Consider the following 23,513-nt stretch of genomic DNA (forward strand, 5'->3'; position numbering starts at 1 on the left):
CAGAGAACCGGCAACAGAGAACAGCCAGGGGAGTGCACCACAATGGCATCCAACCCGCCACTTCGGAGATGCTTGACTGTTTTGTACCCTGTCCATCTCTGAGAGGGTCAACCTTATCAGCAACCACAAATGCATAAATGCATGTCTGCTTCCCCTTAGCACACCCATCTTTTTCCCAGAGCCTTATCAACTCCTCAGGTGAGCCTCACAAACTCAGCTGAGATGCAGAGAAGCTGCTGAACCCTCTCCTTGTGGCCTCCTTCTGCAAAGTGCTTGGGACTCATGTGCTGGAAACTAGCTGGCTCTTTTCAGCTCTACATCCCTTTCACTCCCACCCATCACCATGGAAATAGTGAAATGTCTCTACTTCATGACAGAGATGTACAAAATTGCATTAGTGCTTTGACTGGAAATACTGCAGAGAGAAAATCGGGTAGCTCAGGCTGCTTGAGAACAACCCACATTCCAACCAAGATGAGTATATCCTTGCCTTAAAAGTCCAAGGCAAATAAGCGAGACTTGGGTCTCAATTCTTTGACAAGATTTTCTATTTACAGGGGGAGCACATAAATCACTTTGAAGACGTAGGGACTATGAGCAAAGAATGTGAAATAAGGCTTACTAACAGAGCAGTGTGATTCCTACAGCCCTTACAGCTATCTGAAGTTGACCATTTGCCATACTGGAGTCCTCTCTTCTTTGTTTATTTGTCACAGTAAAGTAATTGAACCAAAAAAGTTATATCATTTTCTCTCTTGGACTAAATGAATGGATAATCCTCATTTGCATTTGGCAGGCTAACACAGACCATTCACAAGTCTTGACAGATATTGCATATAATGGTCTCTGTTCTGTTCAGCTCCACTGTCCAAATGTTGAAAGCGTCTCTACACATTACACTCTTTTAGTAAAAGACAAAAGCTAAACTGTAATTGAAGTTTCACATCTATGCAGCATCTCTGTGCTCTGCTAAACAATAGCTTGTTCCCCAAGAGACAGAACTGATGAAGCCTGGTTTCCTACAGACTTTTGCCCCCTAATATATCCTTTCTCACCACATTAGCTCTGTTCTCACCCATAAATGCTGACTGACCAGATGGGGCTTGCCAATAAAAACACACATTCGGAGAGTTCCCTTGGTAAGAGCACTAATTTGAATATTCCTGGATTACTTAACTGCCAGTTTTTATAAACTTGCAAAAAACTTTGATACTCTTCTACCTCTCTTTGCAGTTTGGTTAAAAACTGTCAATAATTTCAAAAGGTATATGCAGCAATACAGACAGACATAGACCTCTCAACTGCCTCATTTCATTTGGAATGAAGTTAAAACTTACTAAAAAGTGATTCTTCAAGTTCTTTGGGACTGTAAAAGATGGTCCTTTGCCATTTCAGTAGTCAGAGTGTTAACTCTGATACTGGGTACAGTTGCATTCCCCCACTGCCCATTTTGGGATAGTCAGGACTCCCAATAACCCATTCCTTTCACAGATGTGATGGCAGCAGAGGTTAAGTTTCCATGGATTGGGATGCACATAAGAACAGAAACACATCCATACCTTCCAAGGATGAATATTTTGATAAAAACTATTCCAACGCTGTATGGGAAAAGAAAATCCTACTAAACTCTGAGCACCCAAACAATTTCAGTAAGTGTCAATAAATGACTGGGAAGTTTGTGACAGCAGAAATTGGTGTATAATGTTCTGTAAAGTGTGTGTGTGGTGAAGGCTGGGCAGTGGCCATTTCCAGTACATAATACTTTGATCTAGGTGTTGGAAGGAGAGAGCACTGTATTCTTAGGGATTCTCTTTGTCAAATGGTTGAGGGACTTAACTTTATACACCTTCATATATTTTCTGCAGTGTCTACTGCAAGACCTCAGTCTGAATTTATTTTTCACACAAATATGCTGCAGACATCAGCAAGTAATGAAGAAACATCAACAAGGTATAAAAAGTATGAGTATGCCACCAGATACAGGCTTATTGCAGACTTCCAGGTTAGTGCTGCAAAGTGGTGACATCAAATGGTAATGAAAAGTCTCAACAATGAAATAGATCTAGGGCTTCTGAATTACTTTCTATCCTTCAAAATATTTTCATCTGGATGGTGATGATTAAGCTTTGTTTCCTGATGTATCTCCTGCTGTACACTAAACCAGAAGTCTTTAATGGACTGTAAATCCGTGTTTGGAAAGCAGATTCCCCATTCTCTTTGCAACATAGACAGTGTGAATAATTATATAGATGGTAACTGCAACATTCTTGCTACAAACAAGCAAATATAGTATGAAATGTGTGCTTTAGCAATTCATACTTCATAGGTTGAGCTCAGGTTTTTCTTACTATAATTTGAGGTGCCTCCTATATTTTTACATGCTGTCTATGGTACAAAGTCTCAGAAAATGTTTCTCCAGGAAAACCTGGTGAAAATAGTGGTTTAATAGCTTCATATATGTAACTTTAAAAGCAGTATAATCTGCAGATTATGGATTTTAATTATGATCCTGAATTTACAATGAGATACTCCAGTGGCAACTGAGTGGGTATGAAATTATTCATCAATTTCACCTAACCAAGAAATTTCTAGTATTTAATTCCTCACTGTTCTGAATGCAATTCCTCTTCCCTGAATGCAAATCATAGACCAATTTTAGTTTTATTTTAGAGGGAAACTGAAGCTGATAATCTTGAGTCACTGGGTCAACAGGTAGAAAATGTAGGATCCACATACAGCGCAGTCACACTCCTCAGTATTCTGACTTGCCATCTAAATTCAAAACTAGTGGACAAATTCTGATTTGAAATCATACTGGATCAGGTAAAGCACCTGATGGGAGCACAAATTCCCAAGGGATCTTTCACTCTGTCACGTGAAAAGAAGATAGGAACTGAGTCCAAGCAATGAGAAACAAAATACTTTGGTGTCCCAGACTAGCACAGCACTGAGGGGGTGAGGGATCTTTAAGCCATGTGCTTTGCCCCCACTGAGGCAAATGGAAAGATGAACAAGTTGCACCTTGCTACAGCTCCAAGCTCCACTCTTGCTACAAACCCTAGAGTGAGAAAATCACCACCATAAGCAGGCATCTACCAGGAAGAAAGCATCCTTCTGAGCATCCCAGCACTCTCTACCTATATGGTGCCTAGCACAGCCACAAACAAACATGTCAACGCTGATGTGAAGTGGGGATATTGAAATGCATTTTACTCCCATGCTGAACCAGGAGGAGCTCCTGGGCCAAGGTCACCCTGAACAGGAGCTCTTGTTTGCATAAGTGGCAACAAGGAGGAACAGGTCACAGCTGACTGAAGGAATCCAGAGCAGCAATGTGTGAAGGGAGTAGCTCTATGTTGCCCTCAGGCAAACCCCTTGTCCTCACTGGCCACAAGCCCAGCAGTTTACAACCAGTTTGTATAGAAAGTGATTCTCTGCACCAGGCAGGCAAAGAGGACACTGCACAGAAACAGTTATAAGAAAAAGGAGGCTGCAGTGACACAAGCTCAAATGTCATGCTGTAAACAAGGGCTTACTGTTGAACACATCTACCTTTTATCTACTACTTCAAACGGATGCCAAGGAGAAGTCTGAGTCAGTCTAAACTGACAATAGCTATAGGAAATAATATTGTGGATTTCTTTCAATCTTTGGGATCCATTCATTCCTAAAATAAAGGATAGAAAATATATGAGTGTTAGGTTATCTGCATTCAGTTTCTTGTTCTGTCTTAGACTTGCTGAATGACCTTGAACAAATAATTCACTGTATTCACCCCTCACTCTCCTTTCTACCTCATGAAAAGATACTGGAAGACTGAATGCATGGAGAAGGCACTCAGACACCATGGTGATAAGTTCTATACAAAAAAAGCCCACAACTCTATACAAAAAAGTACAGGCATATTTAAAGGAAAAGATAATGCTGTCCTGACTCTCTACAAACTATGTGCTTTTCTGACTTTTGAGAAAAGCATATCGTTTATAGAGTGTCAGGACAGAACTGTCTTTTGGGTTTTGTTCTCTATCATAAAAAATTGCTAAGCAACAAATGCTTTTTTGTCATTCTCTTTTCCTTCTTTTCAAAGGACATGGTCATCTTCTAAGTGCTTCTAAGTTTACATTGAAAGCTAAATCAAGTTATCAGAAAGCTACAGGTGAATTTATTACATACCAATGTCACGTTAAAATTAAGTTTGACCAATGAAACTAACTCATTCTCTTGACCGCAGAGCAAATACCTGAGAAGTATAATCATTGCATGCAACAATTCCACCTGTTGTGAGCTGAGAAGCACAAACCATCACTGTACTCTTTCTACAATAGCCTTTGAAGTACCAGGATGAAAACAAGTTCTAACTGCGGACAAATGAGCCCAGATTCTATCTTTGTTTGTCAATCTTGCACTGACGGCAAACAGAGAATAACCAACACTACACTTCATCAGCTGAGGAGACAATACTTGGCACAACTTCAAAATGGAAAGCAACAAGGATCTGTAGCATCTTTGTTATCATAATTCAGGTTACAAACACACAAGACATTATTTAGTGGGCCTTTTTACTAGTATTTAATCAAAGACAGTATCTGGTAATGCAAGACAAGAGCTTGTCTCTATCTACTAGAAATATATTTCATTTATAATGGGAAATGCTGACTTTTGCACTGACAGTTGACACAGCCCACTGCCTGGGGGCAAAGATTACCGAAAATGCTTTCTGACCAGTCCTTTTAAAGGTAAGTACACAACAGTGTAAGGGTACGTAACAGCATGTACACAATATACCTGCTACGAAAGTCTGGCTTTACATACAATTCTGGATGCTGGAGTTTTATTACTTCCAGACTGTAATATATTAAAGTTTTTTTATGGAATCCTGTAATAAAATGAGGTCCATGTGAGTTCAGGGACTGTAGCTATCTCCAATATGAACAGAATCACTTGTTCAAACCTACACTACAACAGTCTGAAGTTTGCAGACAGCCACTGACCTTCAGTTGCTCTGAGAATCCCCATAGCCCAAAATACCAGCCATTACTTCACATCTGTTTGAGGGAGGGATTTTTAAAAATGCAAGTATAACACCATTGCCAAACTTTTCTTGATCTTTCAAAATTTTATTCAACACCCGTGAATTCCAAAGGATATTTCATTTGCTACACTGAATATATGAACTCGTGCTCCGCACCTGCCACTTGTGGAGGTCAGTCCTACATTCGTTTAGTCTTCATGACCACACTGACATGGCACTTTACAAAAAGCCTTTCACAGTTAACCTCTGTGTTCTCCTTCCACATTTGCTGCCAGGACAGAAACGCATACTTTTTCTCCACTGAAAAAACATGCTTGAAACAAATGTAGGGTTCTCATGTTCAACATAATATATTCTCAGACATCGTTATGAGATCTTTCTTTTCTATCACTTGGAACGTCTGTGCAGCTTGTAGGCATAGTCAGCATAATGAAGAATGCAGAAGGAAAAATGTGAGTGTAATCTGATTAAATTTTACTTGCCAAACACATAAGATGGCTTCAGGGGCATTTCATGTCTCTTTGGAGATTTTTCATACAGTGTTTCACAAAGAGGTCACTGCTCTTTAACCTATAGGCTGTCACTGCAGCCCCAAGAGAACTCTGGTTCCCTAAACACTCATTACATCCTAAAGCACAAGTGGAAAGGAGATACAGGGCAGATATTCCTGCTACATCAGATCGATTTGCTGGCGATTGATGTGAGCAGTTTGGTCCCAACTTACTTTGCTCCCTCAGCAGCAATAGCTAGAAACACATTCCATTCAGTATTTGCCTCTAGCACTGCAGAGATTGCTACAGGGTAATGTAGATATAAATGGGACAGGAAGGTTCTGCCAAGTAGAGGAATGGGAACCGTAGGGTCTGGGTTAAGATTTCCTTTGTAGTACACTGATAATATTCTCTAACCATGGCATAGTGTTAGTCCTTCACATCATCCTTTAAGTATGTCTCGGGTGTGTTGAAGACAGCTGAAAGACAAACTGGATGTAAATGTCATTGGTTCCAAACTTATTACAAAACCATGTCTCAGGGATCTCCTTTTAGTACCAAACAAAGCCCTTTTACAGGCAATAGGTAAAACACTAACTAGTGCCAGAGGGCTGACAAAACCAAAAAAAAGTACTTCCTGACAAAAAGGATGGCATGTGGAGTCACTCTTCTGCAGTGCCAGGGACAGCTCCCTCTCTGTCGGCTGAGGAACTGTCTCTCCCTTGTCCACTTTCACTTTAACCCCTTAATGACACCTGAACTTTCTCTGGCAGTCAGGCAGGTCCATTGTGTCACATGCCTTGTTCAGGAAGATGGGGAGCTGACAGGAAACCCCCTTGCTAAAAAAAACCCAGTTAATGCCAGCTTGTCATTTTTCACATCCCTGTTATCATCTCTCTGGTATGTATTAGCAGACAGGACCAGATTGCTGACAATGGTCACAGTGCTGCGTGCTGAGCTAGTCCTTGGAGACGTGGGCTGAATCATCGGCACCTGACAAACCGCAGCCCATTCTGTGAGATGAACCAAGACAAACCAAAGCAAGGTTTTGACCAGGTGTGGCCTAGGTATTGTTCTATCAATACTGAATAGTGCCATCCACTACAAGAGCATTCAGTACAAGGCCAGAAGCAGAGAGCAGGTCTGCTCCCCGTGCAGCAGCAGCTCCTCCCTCAGTGCTAAGGACAGGGGAAGAATAGATGCTCACCTTCACTGACTTAGTAACCTCTGCCGTACTCTGACTTGCATGGCTGACTGTACTCCTATTCAGACAGAAGTGTCTGGATTGGATTTAGTGATGCCTTAAATACAAGCTGAGAAGAGACAAGCAGGATAAAGCTTGAGAGCTACTGACTTTCAATCTCCTTATTACAAACGGGAAGTTGGACACTGAATTACTACCCATCAGCTGCAAGGTCGATTCTTCTGCTAATGTAGACATTTATAACACAGTGCAGTTTCTGCTCTTTGGAAAGGATTTGGACTGATCAGTGTCATGGAGATAGGAATGCAATTACTCTGTGCCAAATGCCTTTCTTTTACCCTTCTGCCGCTTAGCTCCACCTGTCCACTCCCCTCTTTTGAGACCTCTGACCTTGCCTTTTTGACCTGTAATCTCTGCTGTGATTGTTAATGTTATATTTATAATCAAAGTAACCAAATCAAACTAACCAAACAATTCCTTCCGTAACTCTTTTTTATCAGTCTATGTACCTCGACTCTACTGCTCCTAATAAATTCAAGTGTTTAGACTTGTATATTCATTTCACAGTTCTCTACTGCTGTATTAGTGACTGAATACAGCCTTAAATGGACAATTCACATTTAAAAGGAGAGACTTTGTTTTGGTTTTTACCAAACTCACTTTAGGGTAATGGGCAGGTATTGTGCCACACAAACCTCACTGGCCTCCTCTCTTGTGTTAAAGAGGAATTGGGTATGCTCTGAGCAGTGCACACCAGCAAACAGGCATTTGTGCCATGTTTTTATATTTCTATGAGTCTCCCTGTTCATTTACTTTTGAATAGCATAGAATATGAAATCATGGCTCTCCCCTTCCATGTAAGAGGTCAGACAGGTCACCTACAGCTGTGCAAAAAATGTCCTTTGGTCACAGGAAACCAAGGCTTAGTGCAACCTGCCTGAGTCAAATACAACTAATGCTTCAATTGCCACAGCTTGCAATCATTAAAAGTATCCCAGATATTAAAAGCACACAAGTGGTATAAACAAAAATCTGGCAGTGAGGAAATCAGCTTCTTTCAAAAGACTGTTTTGACATCTGACGACAAACTATTCAGATCCTGAATGGGAAGCTCATTTCCATCCCAGCACTCTGTCCTCTTGAAAGCCTGGAATGGGGGTGGAGAGGAGGTACAGGCAAGAGACTGAAAAGTGACACACAGGGGGAGTAACCTTCCAGAGATAATCAATGGCTTTGCAATGAGCAGCCGACTCTACTGAATATTGATTAGCCAGTGCTGGCAGGCTCTGCTCCGGGGAGGTCAGCACTCCTGCCAGCTGCCTTGTGTGAACACAAAGGGGGCCTCAGCAAAAGGCAAATTGTAAATGGTAGGTTTTATATGAGAGGCACAATTCAGGCCCTCAGTAGAAGAAAAAAACCCAGAAATATGGTCACTGCACGAGCAAGCAGAAAGCAGCAGCAGCAGTATTGCTAACTTTTGTTATTACACTTTGCAATTCCAGTTTACCTTAATAAACTTGTTTTAAAGATTATCACTTGCAAATATGCATGATATTATGAGTTGCGCCAGGTTTCTCTTCCCTAATGATTTCACAGACATATGAAATAGGGTGCTTTCACAGACATCTGCACTCAGAAGCTTTGCCCAGTGTTACACCTCAGTACATGCCAGGTATGAGTACACATTTCAAGGTGATACCGTACGCTGGCCTAGGCCAGCTCTGAGCACACCTCATGCACTTGAAGCAGAACAGCTGTGTGTTAGTACTCCATCTCTCTCACAGCACAATCTGTTCTTACTGTCCCATTCAGTAATGAAGATTTTAGCTTTTTAGTATTTTTTTGAATATAAGTAGTTAGATGATAATTCTATTATTACATCCATTGGTAGATATATATAGAACTTATGCAGCTGAGGAAATTAGCTGTTAGTGACTAAAAGGATATCCTACCTTTTTAGAAGCAGCCAGTCTTTTCTCATAGGCTTTCTGTGGAAAGAGAAATTGTGACAGTCAGGGAAAAGAGACCTGGAAACTGTTCTTTAAAACAAACAAACAACCAGACAAAAAAAAAAAAAAAAAGGAAAAAATAATTAAAAGAAATAGAAGAAAAGAAAAAAAGTTCCAGTTTCTTCCTGGTGTAACTCATCTGACTTCAGTGGGGTTGTCCCAGAGCAGATTCGTCCCTCTATCTTTGCCAAAAAGAAAACAACAGGAGCCAGCCAAAGGCATCTGCTTTTGCATTTCCTCAGTGAATCTGTTCATTATACTCTCTTGATAGAGAAGTTGTAAACAAAGACACTTCATGATGCTGCATCGTGCTGTCCATAATTACACTGTATGTGCTTCATCAGCAGACATGCTTCAGGGCACACTGCAAAAGCTTTTTATGTATTCAGGACTCTTTCTGAGAGGGTGGGTTAAACAACGAGAGAGAAAAGGAAAACCTAACTTAACCTAACCAGTTACTTAGAGAGGAGCTCAGTACAAGAGGGAGGAGAGGAAACTATCTACATATGCTGCAAAAAAAAGATGGGAGCAGAATTCCTGCCTAGCAGTACCCCAGTTAGAAAGTATGCTTTAATATTCTCTCCATTTCTCTTTAAGATCACACACCCTCTAAAACCATAGTCATGTTATGTGTTGCTACCACACGAAAACCTCAGTCTGGAAGGGGATTCAGAAGAATGTTTTAAAAGAAAAAGTTCCGTTTGGAAGCTCTCTGAGGCTAACTTTATATAAATGGCCAACCATGCTCTGACTTCATAGTGATATAAGTCAGGTGTAACTCCCTAACTTGTGAGCATTAGAAAACTGCAGTGTCAGATCTTAAATGAGTCCTAAACTCTCTTGCTTAGCAGATCAGCTTCAAGAGCTTGGCAGTACATGGTGCAAGTCATTCTCTGGGAAAAAAAATCTGTTTATCTTGTAAGAATATACTAACACTGTCTTGGATGTAATTAAGTCCAGTAGAATATAACATTTCTGCTGAGAACTTTGCTTGTAGAAGTCCAGAATCTGCCACCAGAATGTGTGTAATCCACACACCATATAGAGGTATTTGTGTCTGAAAAGGAGAACTTGGAAAAAAGAAATTCTTTAAGATAGTCAACACCCAGGTGGGCAGGGGAGGTAGGCATTCAAGGGCTGGAAGCTGAGACTGGTCTGGAAAGAGAAGCACAGACAGTGGTAGCAACCAAAGGTGAGCACAGGTTGGTGAACAGACAGTGTTGTGGTAAATTCTACCTTGTACTACCTATATGCACATATAACCTATGCTGCTGCAAAATCACAATCTTAGGTTTGCTTGGGTTTCAATAGAAGTGATTTTTGGAAGTGAAAAGAGGTAATAGAAGTTGACCTATATCAAAATACACTAAAAATGGCACTTAATGTCAAATTGCTTTGAATCCTAGATTTCACTGCGGACTATGGAATAAAACAGTTTCAAAGTGCATACATCAAGATTGCATTTGGATAGTTTAACAGCAAACTGAAAGATTTCTAAACTGTGCAATCCTAGTTCTAAAAATTTATTCCATATCCAAAGTTTGCCTCTATTAGTGTCAGTTACAATAGACACCATAAAATGAAAAATTCAGGCAGCTCTTTTCTGAATGCTTGTTATATAAAGATAATTGTCAGGCTCGTGTCACTTGAAAAATGTTCACAGGTGAGTAATTATAGCTAAACAGTAGCACCTGCCTCTAGAAAGGGTTGGACATCCACGTTTTCTTAGCCACCACTCAAGTGACAGTGGATGCAATATATTAGGGAGCAGCCAGTGACAACAGCATACATGTGACAGGGAAAGTAACCTACCCATTCCTAACTAGAAAAGCCAGAAACTCTGCCTCCCTTGGGCCCCAGGGTTTAGCATCTTACATACAGAGTATATCCCAAGAATTGTCTAAGAGGAGCTGGCTCTGAAACAAATGATTACGTGGCAACTCTTTAAAACATTGCCATAAGAGCTATAGACTTACTCCTCATGTTTCATATTCAAGTTGCTGGCATATATTTCCCAGAAGTCTTATTCATGAGCTTGCCCTTCACAGAGAAGAAAGGAAGCCAGGAAAAGACATGAACAGATATTACCATGTCAGAAACTTTCAGCCAAAGCTTAGTCATTCCATACAAACTCAGAAACATTGGAGATTTGTTTAGCCAGAGTTTCAAGGTTGTTCAACTCAGAGTAACAAAAAGGAAAGAATATCCAATGTCACAAAATAATACACTACTACTTGGCAGCAAAATATAGTCACTCCGTAATAGCTTTTGTAAAAGTCCTCTCAGCATTTATAACAATTAATTACTCTATTAATAATTATTAATAACATCTTATCTAGCTATTCAACTCCACAGACGTTCAAGTCTTTAACACAGACAGGACCAGCATTTGCTCATTCTGGATTACCAAAAGTTTGACCCTACCATCATGGCAGGTATCCATATTGTGATTACTGGCACAAAGAAATCCCTGAGACCTGCAGGAACCAACTTGTGGCTTCCAGAAGAAATTTTCCCCAGACCTTGCACTACGCAGAATAGAACTGGAAAACTTTTAGACTTATCTGAAGGAATCTATTACTACAAGTCAAAAAGTCTTTACAGATTAATTTTTGAAAAATGAAGAGAGCCAATGGGCACCCTTTGGAATTATTTTGGCTTTCACCGGGAGTAGCTCCAGCAGTGAGTCTGTTCTGAAGAAAACTCCCTGGGGAAAACTGGGTGAGATGCACATGTTGCCCCTTCAACTCTGAAGTTTACACATAGGGATGTCTATAATGACCCTCTAGCTGAACTGGAACCCAAGCCTGGCAAGTACACAATGCTCACCATTTCTGTGAAAAACCAGTGAAAAGTACAGTGGGCACCATTCACAGGACTTTCAGCCACAGCTTCCCTCTAGGCAAGTCTAGGTCTGGGTTGAAAAGAAGGCTGAAATACAGAGCTACATGTGGCCAGAAGTGCTGTTTCAAGTGGCTTGGGATCAGACCCATCCCAATTTGCGCCCAAACCACATACAATTTCAGGCTTGTTTGTAACTTAGCCAACTGCTGCTGAAGGGTTCACAAACTTTAGCGAACTTGGCTTGAACTTTGCATTGGAAAGGAAAAAATAAAATAAAACTTTCAAGTTGAAGGTTCTGCCATAAGACATTTTGCCCATCTCCAATACTGATGCCTTATAAAACAAAAGTTGATGTTGTATTCTACACAGTGATCTCAAACCCCATTCCTTATACACATTGTCCCAGTTTTCTTTTTCTGTATGGACCTTTCGCACCTCATTGGTTTCACAGAAACTATGATCTTTAAGATGAGGATGAAGATCCTCAGCTATAGTAACACTGTAGGCTGTGCATAATCCTTCACTCACAGGACTAAAACCCCTCCATCCCAAAAAGCTTACTTAAGTAATTGATAATATGATAACATTCTTTAAGATTTTCCAAGGTCAAATGAAAAGTTGCTTTCTATTTTTAAAGAAAGATAGAAAATAATATAATAGAAGAACTTGGAAATGGATCATGGTCCTGTCAGTGGTAGTAAATCTGACCTTAGGGTCACAGATTCCATTATGTGCCCTTATTTATTAGCCTGAGATATAGATATAAACATATAGATGTACACCACCCTGCAGTAAACCAAGGTTATGGCAGCTTTGAATCTTCCCGGAAGCAAGTGCCCCACTGTTTCTCTGGAGAAGTGCATGTTCTTCTCAGGGAGGTCCTTACCCTCAGTTCCAGCCTCTATTTTTAACACGCTCACTTAAAACCTCTCTCTTAGAACAGGCATTGCAGATCTGGGGAGCTTTAAGATAAATTGCAAAGGGGTTCATAAAAATGAGAAGGGAGACTGAACCATCTGTAATTATAGGCAACTCTTGAAGCTATACCTGTTCAAATAAATAGATTTTAATTTAAAGCAAAATTAGTTTATTCCTGAACAATGAAGTTTCCTGACATTTGTTCTAAAATAGCTTTCAATACTACCTACTTTTCTCCATGCTCATTTTTAGCCTATTCTGTCAGCTTGTTTCTTTTTATATAACTCCCTATTTTTTATAAAGAATTACCATTTTTGTAGTGGCAGTAGTAAACCATTAAAAAAAAAAAACAACAGCTTCAGAAACCTCACTTTGATGTTCTGAAAATAAAACAAACAAAGGAAAAACCACTACTAATGTCTTCTAAATAATTTTGCATCATCAAGGATCACATATTGAAAACAAATGAAGTTACCAGATTTCTGAGGAATACATTTTTGATTCTGCACACTTCTATCTCTATAAGCCATTGCATAGCCACTTCTTGAGTTTTGTACTTAACCTGAAGAACTGGCAAATAAAAGTAGTTCCTGTCTCTAACCTTGTCTTTTTCGTCTGATGATAATTTACTCCTAGTGCTGCTCAGGGGAAGAGCAAAGTGACAGCAGGATCAAACACAACATGTAAATAACCCTGAGGTTATTTACACGATCCTTTGATCTACTGGAAAAATGACTTCTCTCTGACAATTTAACAGAACAGTCCCTGAATCTTTTCATAGCTGCTGTGTATTTTACAACACAGGTCCTGACCTTGTCTAGGTAGGTTTGGCTTTCTTGGAAAGACTTTCTGGCAGCTAATGAGAATGGGGTATAGTCCCATGCTGTTGGGGCAATGATGGTGTAAGGAAGTTCCAGCTGACCAATATTCCCACCTGTTTCTGCATTGCTTGTGGGACTGTGCCCTGAAACATGGCACTTCCATGGAAGTGAAAATTTACTGGGCCAAGTGAGAGAGAAATTAGGTTTTCAGACACATCTACTCTTTGACTTGTGCAACTTGCTATGAGTTGTGTTGCTCCAAGTGTGTGTGTGGGTGGAAGAAATGGACTAATAAACAAGCAATTAGGCATGAGCACCACCAAAAAAGGCACTTAAAAGCCAAAAATAGTTGCATAAGCGTCTCAGCAATGTCCTACAATTTCTTTATTACACAATTCTAAAATAAATCTAATCTGAAAACTTAAATGCTCAATTAATTTTGCATGGTTTTTTAACTCACAAACTGCAGTTGTCATTCAAATTTAACTTCCTCTCTCCTGCTAATGACTAGGCCATTTCCCCTTCCACCTGCTCTTTGTAATGCAGTGATAGCTACAGGCTGCTGCCCAAATCAGAGACTTGCTATGCAAGGCACATGCGTACTTCCTGATGGGAATAAGCAAATTTTCCCTTAAGGTGAAGAACTGATTCAGAGATTAAGCAGTTTATCCAGGCCCTGTTGGAAGCTTGAAGCAGGAACAGGAGTGAACCCAAATATTCAGTGTGCTCACACAGAACTGTTCACATTTCTCAGTCTGGAAAAGATGAACTCTACTGAACTGGAATTGTACAGTTGGTTTGAGCACATGTGGGAAGACAGTGTTGTGCGATGGATGTCAATCCGCAGTCTGTGTTTCCAGAGATCAGGGTTTGGACAAACACCAGCTCCAGCCAGGCTGCTGCGCCCTTGGGGACCCATATTAGTTGTCCCCAACACAAAATAAACACTGCTCTGCACAGGACTTCTGAACACAGGACCATGGAGCCAAAGGTTCCATTCTCTTAGGACTGAGAGATAGTTGGAAGCAAACAGGATGAAAAAGAGTGCACATCCATGGAAACAAAGATATACGCAGAGCCCTGGTTTCAGCAAGATTGGAAATTCCGTGGGATCACACTGAGATCACTTTTTTAAAAATTAGTACCATCCTATGTTGTCACCCTCACAATTCAACATGCAGTTGTTGTCTTAGGAGAGTGGCAAACACTGGTCTGCTGGACAGTGGGAAACCTTCCACCATTTATGACCACTACCACTCCCAGGATGTCTTGTGTGCAGATTTGCTCTGGAAGCGTTTGCTTGTTTCTAGCAGCTAAAATGCAATTTTTTTTTTTCACCCTTTCTGTCTCTCTCTCTTTTCTTTTCTTTTTAAGAGGTTTTCCTCTCTTTCCACTGCATTTTGCTGATGTCAGTCCCCTTGCACTCTCTCTCTGCTGGGTATCTTGGCTGGGTATTTATGTGGGAAGTGAAATGAAAGCCTGCGCTTTTCTGATGAATACTGCTACACTCGTGCATTTAGAATTTTTATTTGGACTAAGCAAAGCAAAAAGTCAATCCAGCAGCTATTATAATCAGCATCTTTTACAAGCTGATCCAAGGTCTAAAATACTTGAAAGATGATTGACGTCCAAGGATGAAAGACTCATTGTTTAAGAACTTCCCGCTGTAAATTGGTATTTCAGTTTTCCTCTGAAGTTACAGAACGTGAAAACTTTTTTTTTTTTTTTTTTTCAAAATCAGACCCTTGCACAGTCACATGCCTCCAGGAGCTGGGACTTCAAGGGAAAAAATGCCAATTTGAAAACTTTAACTGGCAACATTACGAAAGTTACTGTCTCCTGAGCATTGACATTAATATTTTTTCCACATTCTAGTTTATCACCCACGCGCTTCTCACCACACCTTAAGGGCCCGGTCTCTCTTTCAGCACGGAGAGACTGGCTACCAAACTGTACTAGGCTTGTCCATTGGCTAATAGGATTATAGCAAATAATACCAAAAAAATCCCTACTTATTCATATGGAAACAGCATTAATCCCTTCTGCCTGCCCCACCCCATAACTTTGTGTCTGAGCATGAAAGCTATCTGTCTGCTTTGGCAGCACAGAAACATTCACAAAATGTTTTCCAAATACTAGGTTTTCTCCCCCAATTCAGCTCTGAAGGAACACACAAAGTAGAAAAAGGACTATGACATTCTTTCCCATATAATTTAATATAGGGCATTCATACTGCTTTCTAGGGAATGATACCATATATAATTACCAGGAAAAGGTAGAAAATACAGAAGGAGCTGTAAAAATCTGTATCTTTTGTCCTGTTAATTTCCTGTCTCATACAAGCCACCAGATTATGTTGATAATCAGTAGATGAGGTTTTAGAAAACAACTTTGTAACACATCTTACCAGCCAGCTTTTCCAGATGCCGTCCAGGGGATAGATTCACATCACCTGTACCATATAAGTGGATGTTATACTGACCTTGTCTGCCTTAGTGGGCCTCACTTATATTAACACAGAAAGTCGGCTGGAATGGCTAAAGAAAACAGCAATGCTGACTCCAGCTTATCTTAACACATCTGGACATTAAACCCTGTGTTTCAGCATGGCAGCTGCACATCACCGTGGCACTGCTCCTCTGGCAGAAGCAGAACCTGCTGGCAGAGAGTGGATCAGAGATTTTGGAGTGGTACACCTGGATGGACATTGCTCGAATATTTGCCTGTGAACTTCGGTCTGTGCTCAGGGCTTGCAGCTGTACTATGGTAAATAATTCTGTCTGGATTCCTCTATTACCTGGAAGTTCTCTAAACCCCAACACCACAGTCTCATCTATTGCATTAAGATAGAAAAGGTGAGCTCCCAAGGTTCATCCTGTCATTTTCTTTTGCTAGAATCTAAATGACAGTCCACTTACAATGACCATAATCAAAATGCTACTATTTCCTGTAGTCTACCAATAAAGTCACTGATTTAATCCAAAAACATAGCTAAGAGCAAAACAAAGCTAGAGAACAAAACCTGCCTTTGACTAAGGCAAAAATGCAATATATCTATTAAAATTCAAAGCAAAGGGATAAAAGTTGCTTGCTTTTTGTTTGTTTTTAATTATCTGTATTATTCTACAACATCTTTACAGAAATTGGGTTTAGTATGATTGAAGGTTGATGGCTCTACAAAGAATAGCCTTTTTACATTTAGACACATTCTTTCTCAGTGCAAATGCAAGTTTCAAAAAAAATCAAACTCAAGCATGTAAAAAGAATATATTAGTTATTATTTAGAAATGGAAATTGTATTTCACTCCTTGCTCCTGAATGGTAGAGTGATCTAGCTAACTTTTAAAACTGCCCTGTTCAAGCATTCTTGTGGGTATTTATACACTTTGCTATCTGGCAACATCTTATTAAAGGCTTTTAACAGCACAAATTCTTCCTTATTTGCCAATTTTCATCCAGATTTGTAAATAATCACATTCGGAGCCCCACATTTGAAGCATCAAGTGAGAAGTTTTATTTCTTTCCAACCAGTTCTGCTTTTCTTCCAACACAAAACATCAGGAGGAGAAAAAACATGCAGCGCCTTCTTAGATCTCTGTAATAATGAGAAACTTTATAGGAAGAGCATCAAATATTCCCGTGTGCACAAGAAGTGATTTATTCTCAATCATCTGCTTACAGGTTCTTAATCCACCCTGTGTACTCCATTAGTCAGGCAGGATTCCAGTCAAACTTTTTTACGCTAATCATCAAGTCACAATTCAGCAAGAAAGTTCTGCCCTGATTCATGAGCTGCAGTGCTGCAGAAGCCTGCAGGTTTGTTACAGGAACTGGGCTTAAATTAACAGCATAAAGAAAATAATACAGCTTTGATTGATAGTGTTTTTTGAGAACTGTGATAGCTGAGAAAGACAGTTCCACTGAAAAGTAGCTATTGAATACATTCTCCCATGCAAATGAAGGTGTGAAAATTTTAAGAGAATGAGGTTGTAAAAAAGGGATGTGGCTGGATTTTCCAACAATCGTTCCCCAGGTTTATAAAGAATGTTTCAGAATTGTTCTGCACATCAGTCTTTCACAGCCTGCACTCTGAACACATTGCTTGTAGGTCAGAGCTGGATCCAGGAGATGGCTTGATGAATACTAAAGATACTGGAAAATTTTCAATTCCTGGCTTTTTGCAATGGGGAAATGAGGAAGTCGAAGTCAAAGTCCCCAGCACTTGATGAATGGTTTACACTGCCCATAAAGAACTGAATCTCTGCCCAGAATGAGAAACCAATCTGAACCAAGCTCATTGTCAGGTTCAATACATTCCAAGCTTCCCTCTGTTGTTTTCCATTTTCATTGCTCTGTCTCTCTACAGCACTTAGCTCTACCCAGCCTTGCAAGTACCATTCCAATATAAAAAAGACTGTTTAAATATTTCTGGCCCAAAGGAATCCAGAAAATTGGAGCACAAATTAAAGGAAAACAGATTCAGAACTATTATCCCTAACAAAACAAGCCCCATAGAACAGCTTATGATGTTTTAGGAGTTTAGTGTATCTAATCAGACTCTTCACCCTGAGCCTGACCCTGAATAAAATATTGGAAGTTTTGACCAAATGAGTGAAAGGAGATTGAGTATTCCGGCTGAAAGCTTAAAATGTCAGTCCTCCAAAGGGAGGGGGAAGGGAATGTTTAAAGCTTTCTGCAAAACATCCCTCTTTAGCTGTCTCAAGTTTACTTCTTAAAGCCACTTCTTGGCTTTTACTCTGAGGACTGAAGACAAACAGTAGGCTTCAGTGGAGTTCCATTAATAGCCAAACAAAAAACACTTTACTGAGAAAACATGTATTTCTGCAAGCAGCTGACCCATCAGTCCTCTTTCCTACAGCTCTGCAGTTGTCCAGTGTGGAAATGGAATCATTTTAAAAAATTTCTGATGTTTAATAAGGAACTGTTTTATGCAGGAGCCTTTCCCTCAGGAGCATTAGCTAAGTCTGCTTTCACTCCCTGACTACCTACTTCTGTAAATTCTGTTAACTTCTACCTCACTCAAATTTTGCTGAGATTGGCCAGAATGTTCAAAAGTTATTAGGAAGGAGTTAAGAGATGCAGCAAGGCCATGTAAGCATATCAAATAACAAACAAACACACCAACAAAACTCAAAACAAAAGCAACAACCAAAAAACCACACAAAAAAGCCAAACTCAACCAAACAAAAAACTAAAAACAAACAAACAAACAAACAAAAACCAAACAAAAGCCAAACCCTTGTAATTTCCAACAAATGCTTAAGGTAGCTGGAAAATAGCTGTGAAGGGAGCCAGCCAGCTCCCCTCACAGAATTTTTGGTCCAAGTGTGACCTACCAGGAGGGACTGTCCACTGGTTAAACCCATGTCCTACATTCTGTATATCAAGGTCCAGCTCCTTCCTCTGTCAAAATCTTTCTGTGACCATAATAAGTCATGTTGAAAAAGAACTCAAAAAGACATGGGAACCTCAAATTTGGTTTTCCAGACCAAATGTTCTCATGCTTAAAACTTACGGTAGTTAAATGTTCTCAGCAGAGTACGTGGAGAGTGTTAAAACCAGAGTAGCAGCATGTTTGGCAGGCAACAATTGCATCTAACCACTCTAAAATTGTTACAAGAAGATATATCTGATAGTCTTCTCCCCCTTCACTAGACCATTTTCTTAGAGGCTGTCCTTTGGAATCCAGAGAAAACCCTCTCCTGAAGAAACCACCTATGTCTTAGAGCTTCCAGCCTGTTGGTATGGAAAACACAAGTGTCACCTCCAAAAGTGGCCACACTTTCACTGAAGATCTTTTAGAAGTCAGCAGCTAAGAAAGGGCTAAAAATTGCCTCTCTGCACCCTTTTTTTCCTCAAAAGGGTGGCAAAAGAAGGCAGGTAATGCCCCTACACTTCCCTGTGATCACAGGCTAATGGCTAGAAAGTTCATTCATAGTACAGGAAAACCCAGCTTCTCTTTTCCCTAGGAAGGGATTCATCCCGTACTGTTGCACAGGCTGCCCTTACCATTTCCAAATGTTTACAGGAAGATAGTCCAACCCTACAACGTTTATAATCAGAAGTAAAAATAAAAAAAATTGAGGAATTAAATAAAACAAATTTCCTTTCCCCTTTACAGGCAATGAGCTGAGCCAAGGACAGCAAGATTATGAACACAGACTGATACATCAATTGAATAGCTAAGAATCAAGCCCCTGTGCCCTAAACCATAGGGCAGTGATTTAATCTTTCACTTGGGATCCATTCTTATAGGTTTACATGGCACACAGAAGTTGATAGCAAAAGCAGTTTGAAGCTCCGTAGAACCCAGTACTCAAAAATACAGAGACAAGAAATTGAATTACAGACCTGTCTCACCATTATTTTGCCTTTTTTATAGACTTTAGACTGGTAAAAAAAAAAAACAAACAGGTGAGCTGACAGAAAATGCTTAAAGTATAAGCATAATGACAGGGAAATCGCATTAGTCAGCTGCTTTTGATATTCAGAGGTACAGAATATTACTGAAGTATTGTAAACTATTGAAACAGAGAATCAGTTCAACTAAATTTATGTTAAATCTGAATTAAAGAAAGATTTGAAGTCTCTTCCCTCATCCCCACAAGTCATGGTGACCCCTGAAAATGGAAGCCTCCCTCAGGGAAACGTGAGTGGGAAATGTCCCAGATGGCAGTCTACAAAGATGCTTCTTGAACTCTGACAGGTTTATTGCATATGTTCCCATTACAAATGGGCAGAATTTGATTATTTTGTAACTAAAATTTGTGTCAAACTGCATGAGAGTACACTCAGGTTGGTTTCTCACCTGCTAAACACAGTCTCTCCTCATTCTGTTTGTGTTAGTTTACAGAAGGGTGAGCTACAGAGCTCATTCCACACCCCTTACACAAATGACATGTAGCTCTTTCTGGGGGAGCATTGATAAGGAATTATAGGGAGTCCCTGACATTTTCCAAGCCGTGAGCACCCGGGGCCCTGTCTGTAGCCAAGAACTGGAAACATTTGGATGTATAGAGGATGTACACAAGCTGTTACAAAGGGTGCCTCTGTAACACAACAGCACCATTTCAGTACTGCTGGCCTTCCCTACCCTCCCACTTCAGCAGGATTGCTAGGTTCTGCCAAGTTGCAGAACCTGAGAAAAAGCAACACTGTGCGGCTTTTGTTCTTGTCAGGGGGAAGGAGAAAAAATTAGCACTTTTTGAATGGATTAGGACTTGGAAGAGATTTAAGTCATGGCAGAGTGTCAGGAAATAAGAAAGTGGGGTCTCAAATCTGAACAGTGTTTAAGAAAGCTCAGCAAGAAAGAAGCATTAATAGAGGTTTAGTTATCCTCTTGGCTTAGCTGGGGCATTGTAAGGCTCCCAGAAAGCTTTCTGAAGAAATCTGTGATTTTAACAGAAGCTACATTACCTCTTCTCACTCTACTTTATTGTAGCAAGAATTGTTCCTTTCTAACTTGAAAAACTTGTATGTACTGGGCAAATGTAACACTATATGCAAGCACATAAAATCACAGACAGAAACATCTCTTCAAACTTATGTATTTTTAAATTTCTTCCAGTCATCTAAGAAACTAGTCACAATTAAATGGAACAACCATTTATCCTACAGGATATCTCATCCACATTGTGCAAGACCATTGTGTGCAGACCACTCAACATTTTGTGCACACTTCGCAATTAATCTACAAAAAAATCTATGCCCAGGCAGTGAGTCCCAGGGACTGAAGTTGTTGCACACATCCAGATCAACTACTAGATTTGTAGCCACAAATGAGGTTCTGCCTCATTCTGTAATACAAGTATGGCTCTTAAAACCTACAAATTCAATGGCTGCAAATAGATCAAACTACAAGAGAACCAATCAAACCAATCAGCAACCAGATACAGTGCAACCATCCCCACCCTGGATCAGCACTCCTCAAAACCATCAGGAAATGCTTGCTGACCAGGACCCTGCCTCACAAGTTGGCTTTGGCATCTGACCTAGGGCTGTTTACTCCACCCCTCAAGCTGTGTGGATTCCTACCCCTTTACAGTCAGCCTTACAAAAGATTCCTGCAGAAAAAAAATGAGAAAAAGTTACATGAAAGGGTCTCTATCTGCCCCCTAATGCAAGCAATTGGCACCACAGGACAAATGCTACATCCAGACAAGAGCAAAGACATTACAAATATGCAATATGCATGGAAACAAAGTTATCTAGCAACCCAACACATAAAACTATTAGTAGTGTTCAGTTTACATTTTTATGTTATATTTTTGCGTAGCTATGCTTTCAAAAAACCCAATGTAGCTGCTGCCCCAAAGCTGCCACGCACATGGAAGAGAGTGCTTGCTGCTGCTGAGACACCACCTGGTCCCACTCCTGTGGTCTCCATCCCACCATCATCATGGATCTCCTCTGTCACATTCTTCTGAAGAAAAAACAGCCAGCAAATATTGCCTTGACATTTGTTTTTGGTCTATATGGTGATCTGCCCATCAACTAAATGCCTATGACAGTAAGATTTGAATGCAGAAATGGAGAAACAAAGACCTATTGCACATTCTAAATTTACTCATACAGCCTCATTACACCATTGTAACCAGCAGCATTTGAAGCTCAAATGTCTCAGTGCTTCTCTGCATAAACCTAAAACCTTAAATCGTATTGCTTCTGTAGAATTCAATGTTTCTGTGCTTGGATCTGAACATTACAGTAGCTTTCTCCAGGGAATGAAATGGAATGAACTATAGCATTTGTACCTGGTCCATTGCCTTGTTGCTTCCCTATCCAGTAACACATTAGGCAGAAGTATTTTTATTAGATGCGGCCAGATCAAATTTAAAATGAGTCCCACCACAACCTCAAAAACTCCATTATATTTGACAAAAATGTTCCAAACTCCCAACCAATTCTTTACTTTTATAAGGTTCAGATTTTCAGAGTTAAAATACATTCCAGTGTTCATCCAACACAAGAGATGAATGCAAACCAGTGAAGAACATGACAAGAAATTGCACCTAGAAATTAATCTAAAATAATCTTGAAACCTTTGCAATTATGTAATAGTATACAGAGATAAACTGGCTAGCAATTACTAATGCATTGCTTTGTATAGCACCCCATTATTAGCCCCTACATGCTTTCCCTTGTTGGATCACCTGTTTCTTGGTACAATGTCAGTATTTACAAAGCTCCTGCTACTAATAAACCATGAAGGAAACTGCATCGTACATAGTAATGAATTCTCAAATGCTTCAGCAGATATTTTGATTAATTTGTATTTTAAGCACATAGGAAGTTAACTAAAAGTATCATAGACTTGCACTATAATTTCTTACCTTGCAGAGTTTCAACAACAGCCAGCATGTCAGGTACACTGCCAGAGTGAATTTCAGTTTCATATATTGTTCAGACAAACAGTTAAGGTACGTTTGTACCAAATCCAGCTCTTCAGGGACAACACTACTCCCAGCATTATCAATATCTTCTTCCCCACCCTCTTGTCTTCCTTTATCCTCTACTGCTGATGCACCCAAACATCTATTAAACTCCATTTTAAAAACGTCCGTCGTGTCACACCCCCACGCCCCCCTCCTTCTCCACAAAGCCCTGATCGTTCCAGAGACAACTCAGGAAAGTTTTAATTTCATATCAGTAATGATATTCCCTGATCCTCCAGAACTATGCAGCGTTGTCTTTAAGCCAACCCAGAAAGTTCAGGCTGTAGTAGAATAAACTTTCTTTAAACTGTATTGGCTTTCTGCCTCTGTCTTATTAAACAACCTCTTACAAATGCGTGTACAGCTACAAGACAAATATAGCACCAGCTAGCCTTGTCATACAGCACAAGAATACTCCTGCTGTTGCCAAGAGAGGAGAGAAAGATCCCATTTATTTAAAGAGCAAGTCCTCGGCATCAGGACTTCAGTTCATTTGAAGGGGGGAAAAAAAGATGAAAAATCTGTTATCTTTGAAAACTCTTTTTTATGTCAATTGTGTTTCCTCAGAACAAATCCCAATTTTGTAAAAAAAAATTATGTTCTTACAGAGGAGGGTTTTTTAATTCCAGAGACTTCCAGCTACAGTAATTCATTGTTTGTGATATCACAGATGCCAAGCTTGTGAAGACTACAAATTTCAAAAGAAAAATGAGGTCTTGCAGATGGACTGGAGCCAAGA

At 40.0% G+C, this 23,513-nt stretch overlaps 1 protein-coding gene across 1 annotated transcript in view; it reads right to left on the reverse strand.

Annotated features, from left to right (window-relative positions):
• ARHGEF4 (Rho guanine nucleotide exchange factor 4) overlaps window positions 1-22,813 on the reverse strand; it is a 215,512-nt gene extending 192,699 nt beyond the window's left edge. The window contains exons 1-2 of the mRNA XM_048313875.1: window positions 22,673-22,813; window positions 8,680-8,715 (exon numbers count right to left, since the gene is read on the reverse strand). Coding sequence (XP_048169832.1) covers window positions 8,680-8,715; window positions 22,673-22,735 — 99 coding nt within the window. The 5' untranslated portion in view covers window positions 22,736-22,813. The remainder of the gene's footprint in view (window positions 1-8,679; window positions 8,716-22,672) is intronic.
• Between the last annotated feature and the right edge of the window lie 700 nt (window positions 22,814-23,513).

Source organism: Corvus hawaiiensis, chromosome 10, assembly GCF_020740725.1.
Source record: "Corvus hawaiiensis isolate bCorHaw1 chromosome 10, bCorHaw1.pri.cur, whole genome shotgun sequence".
NCBI lineage: Eukaryota > Metazoa > Chordata > Aves > Passeriformes > Corvidae > Corvus > Corvus hawaiiensis.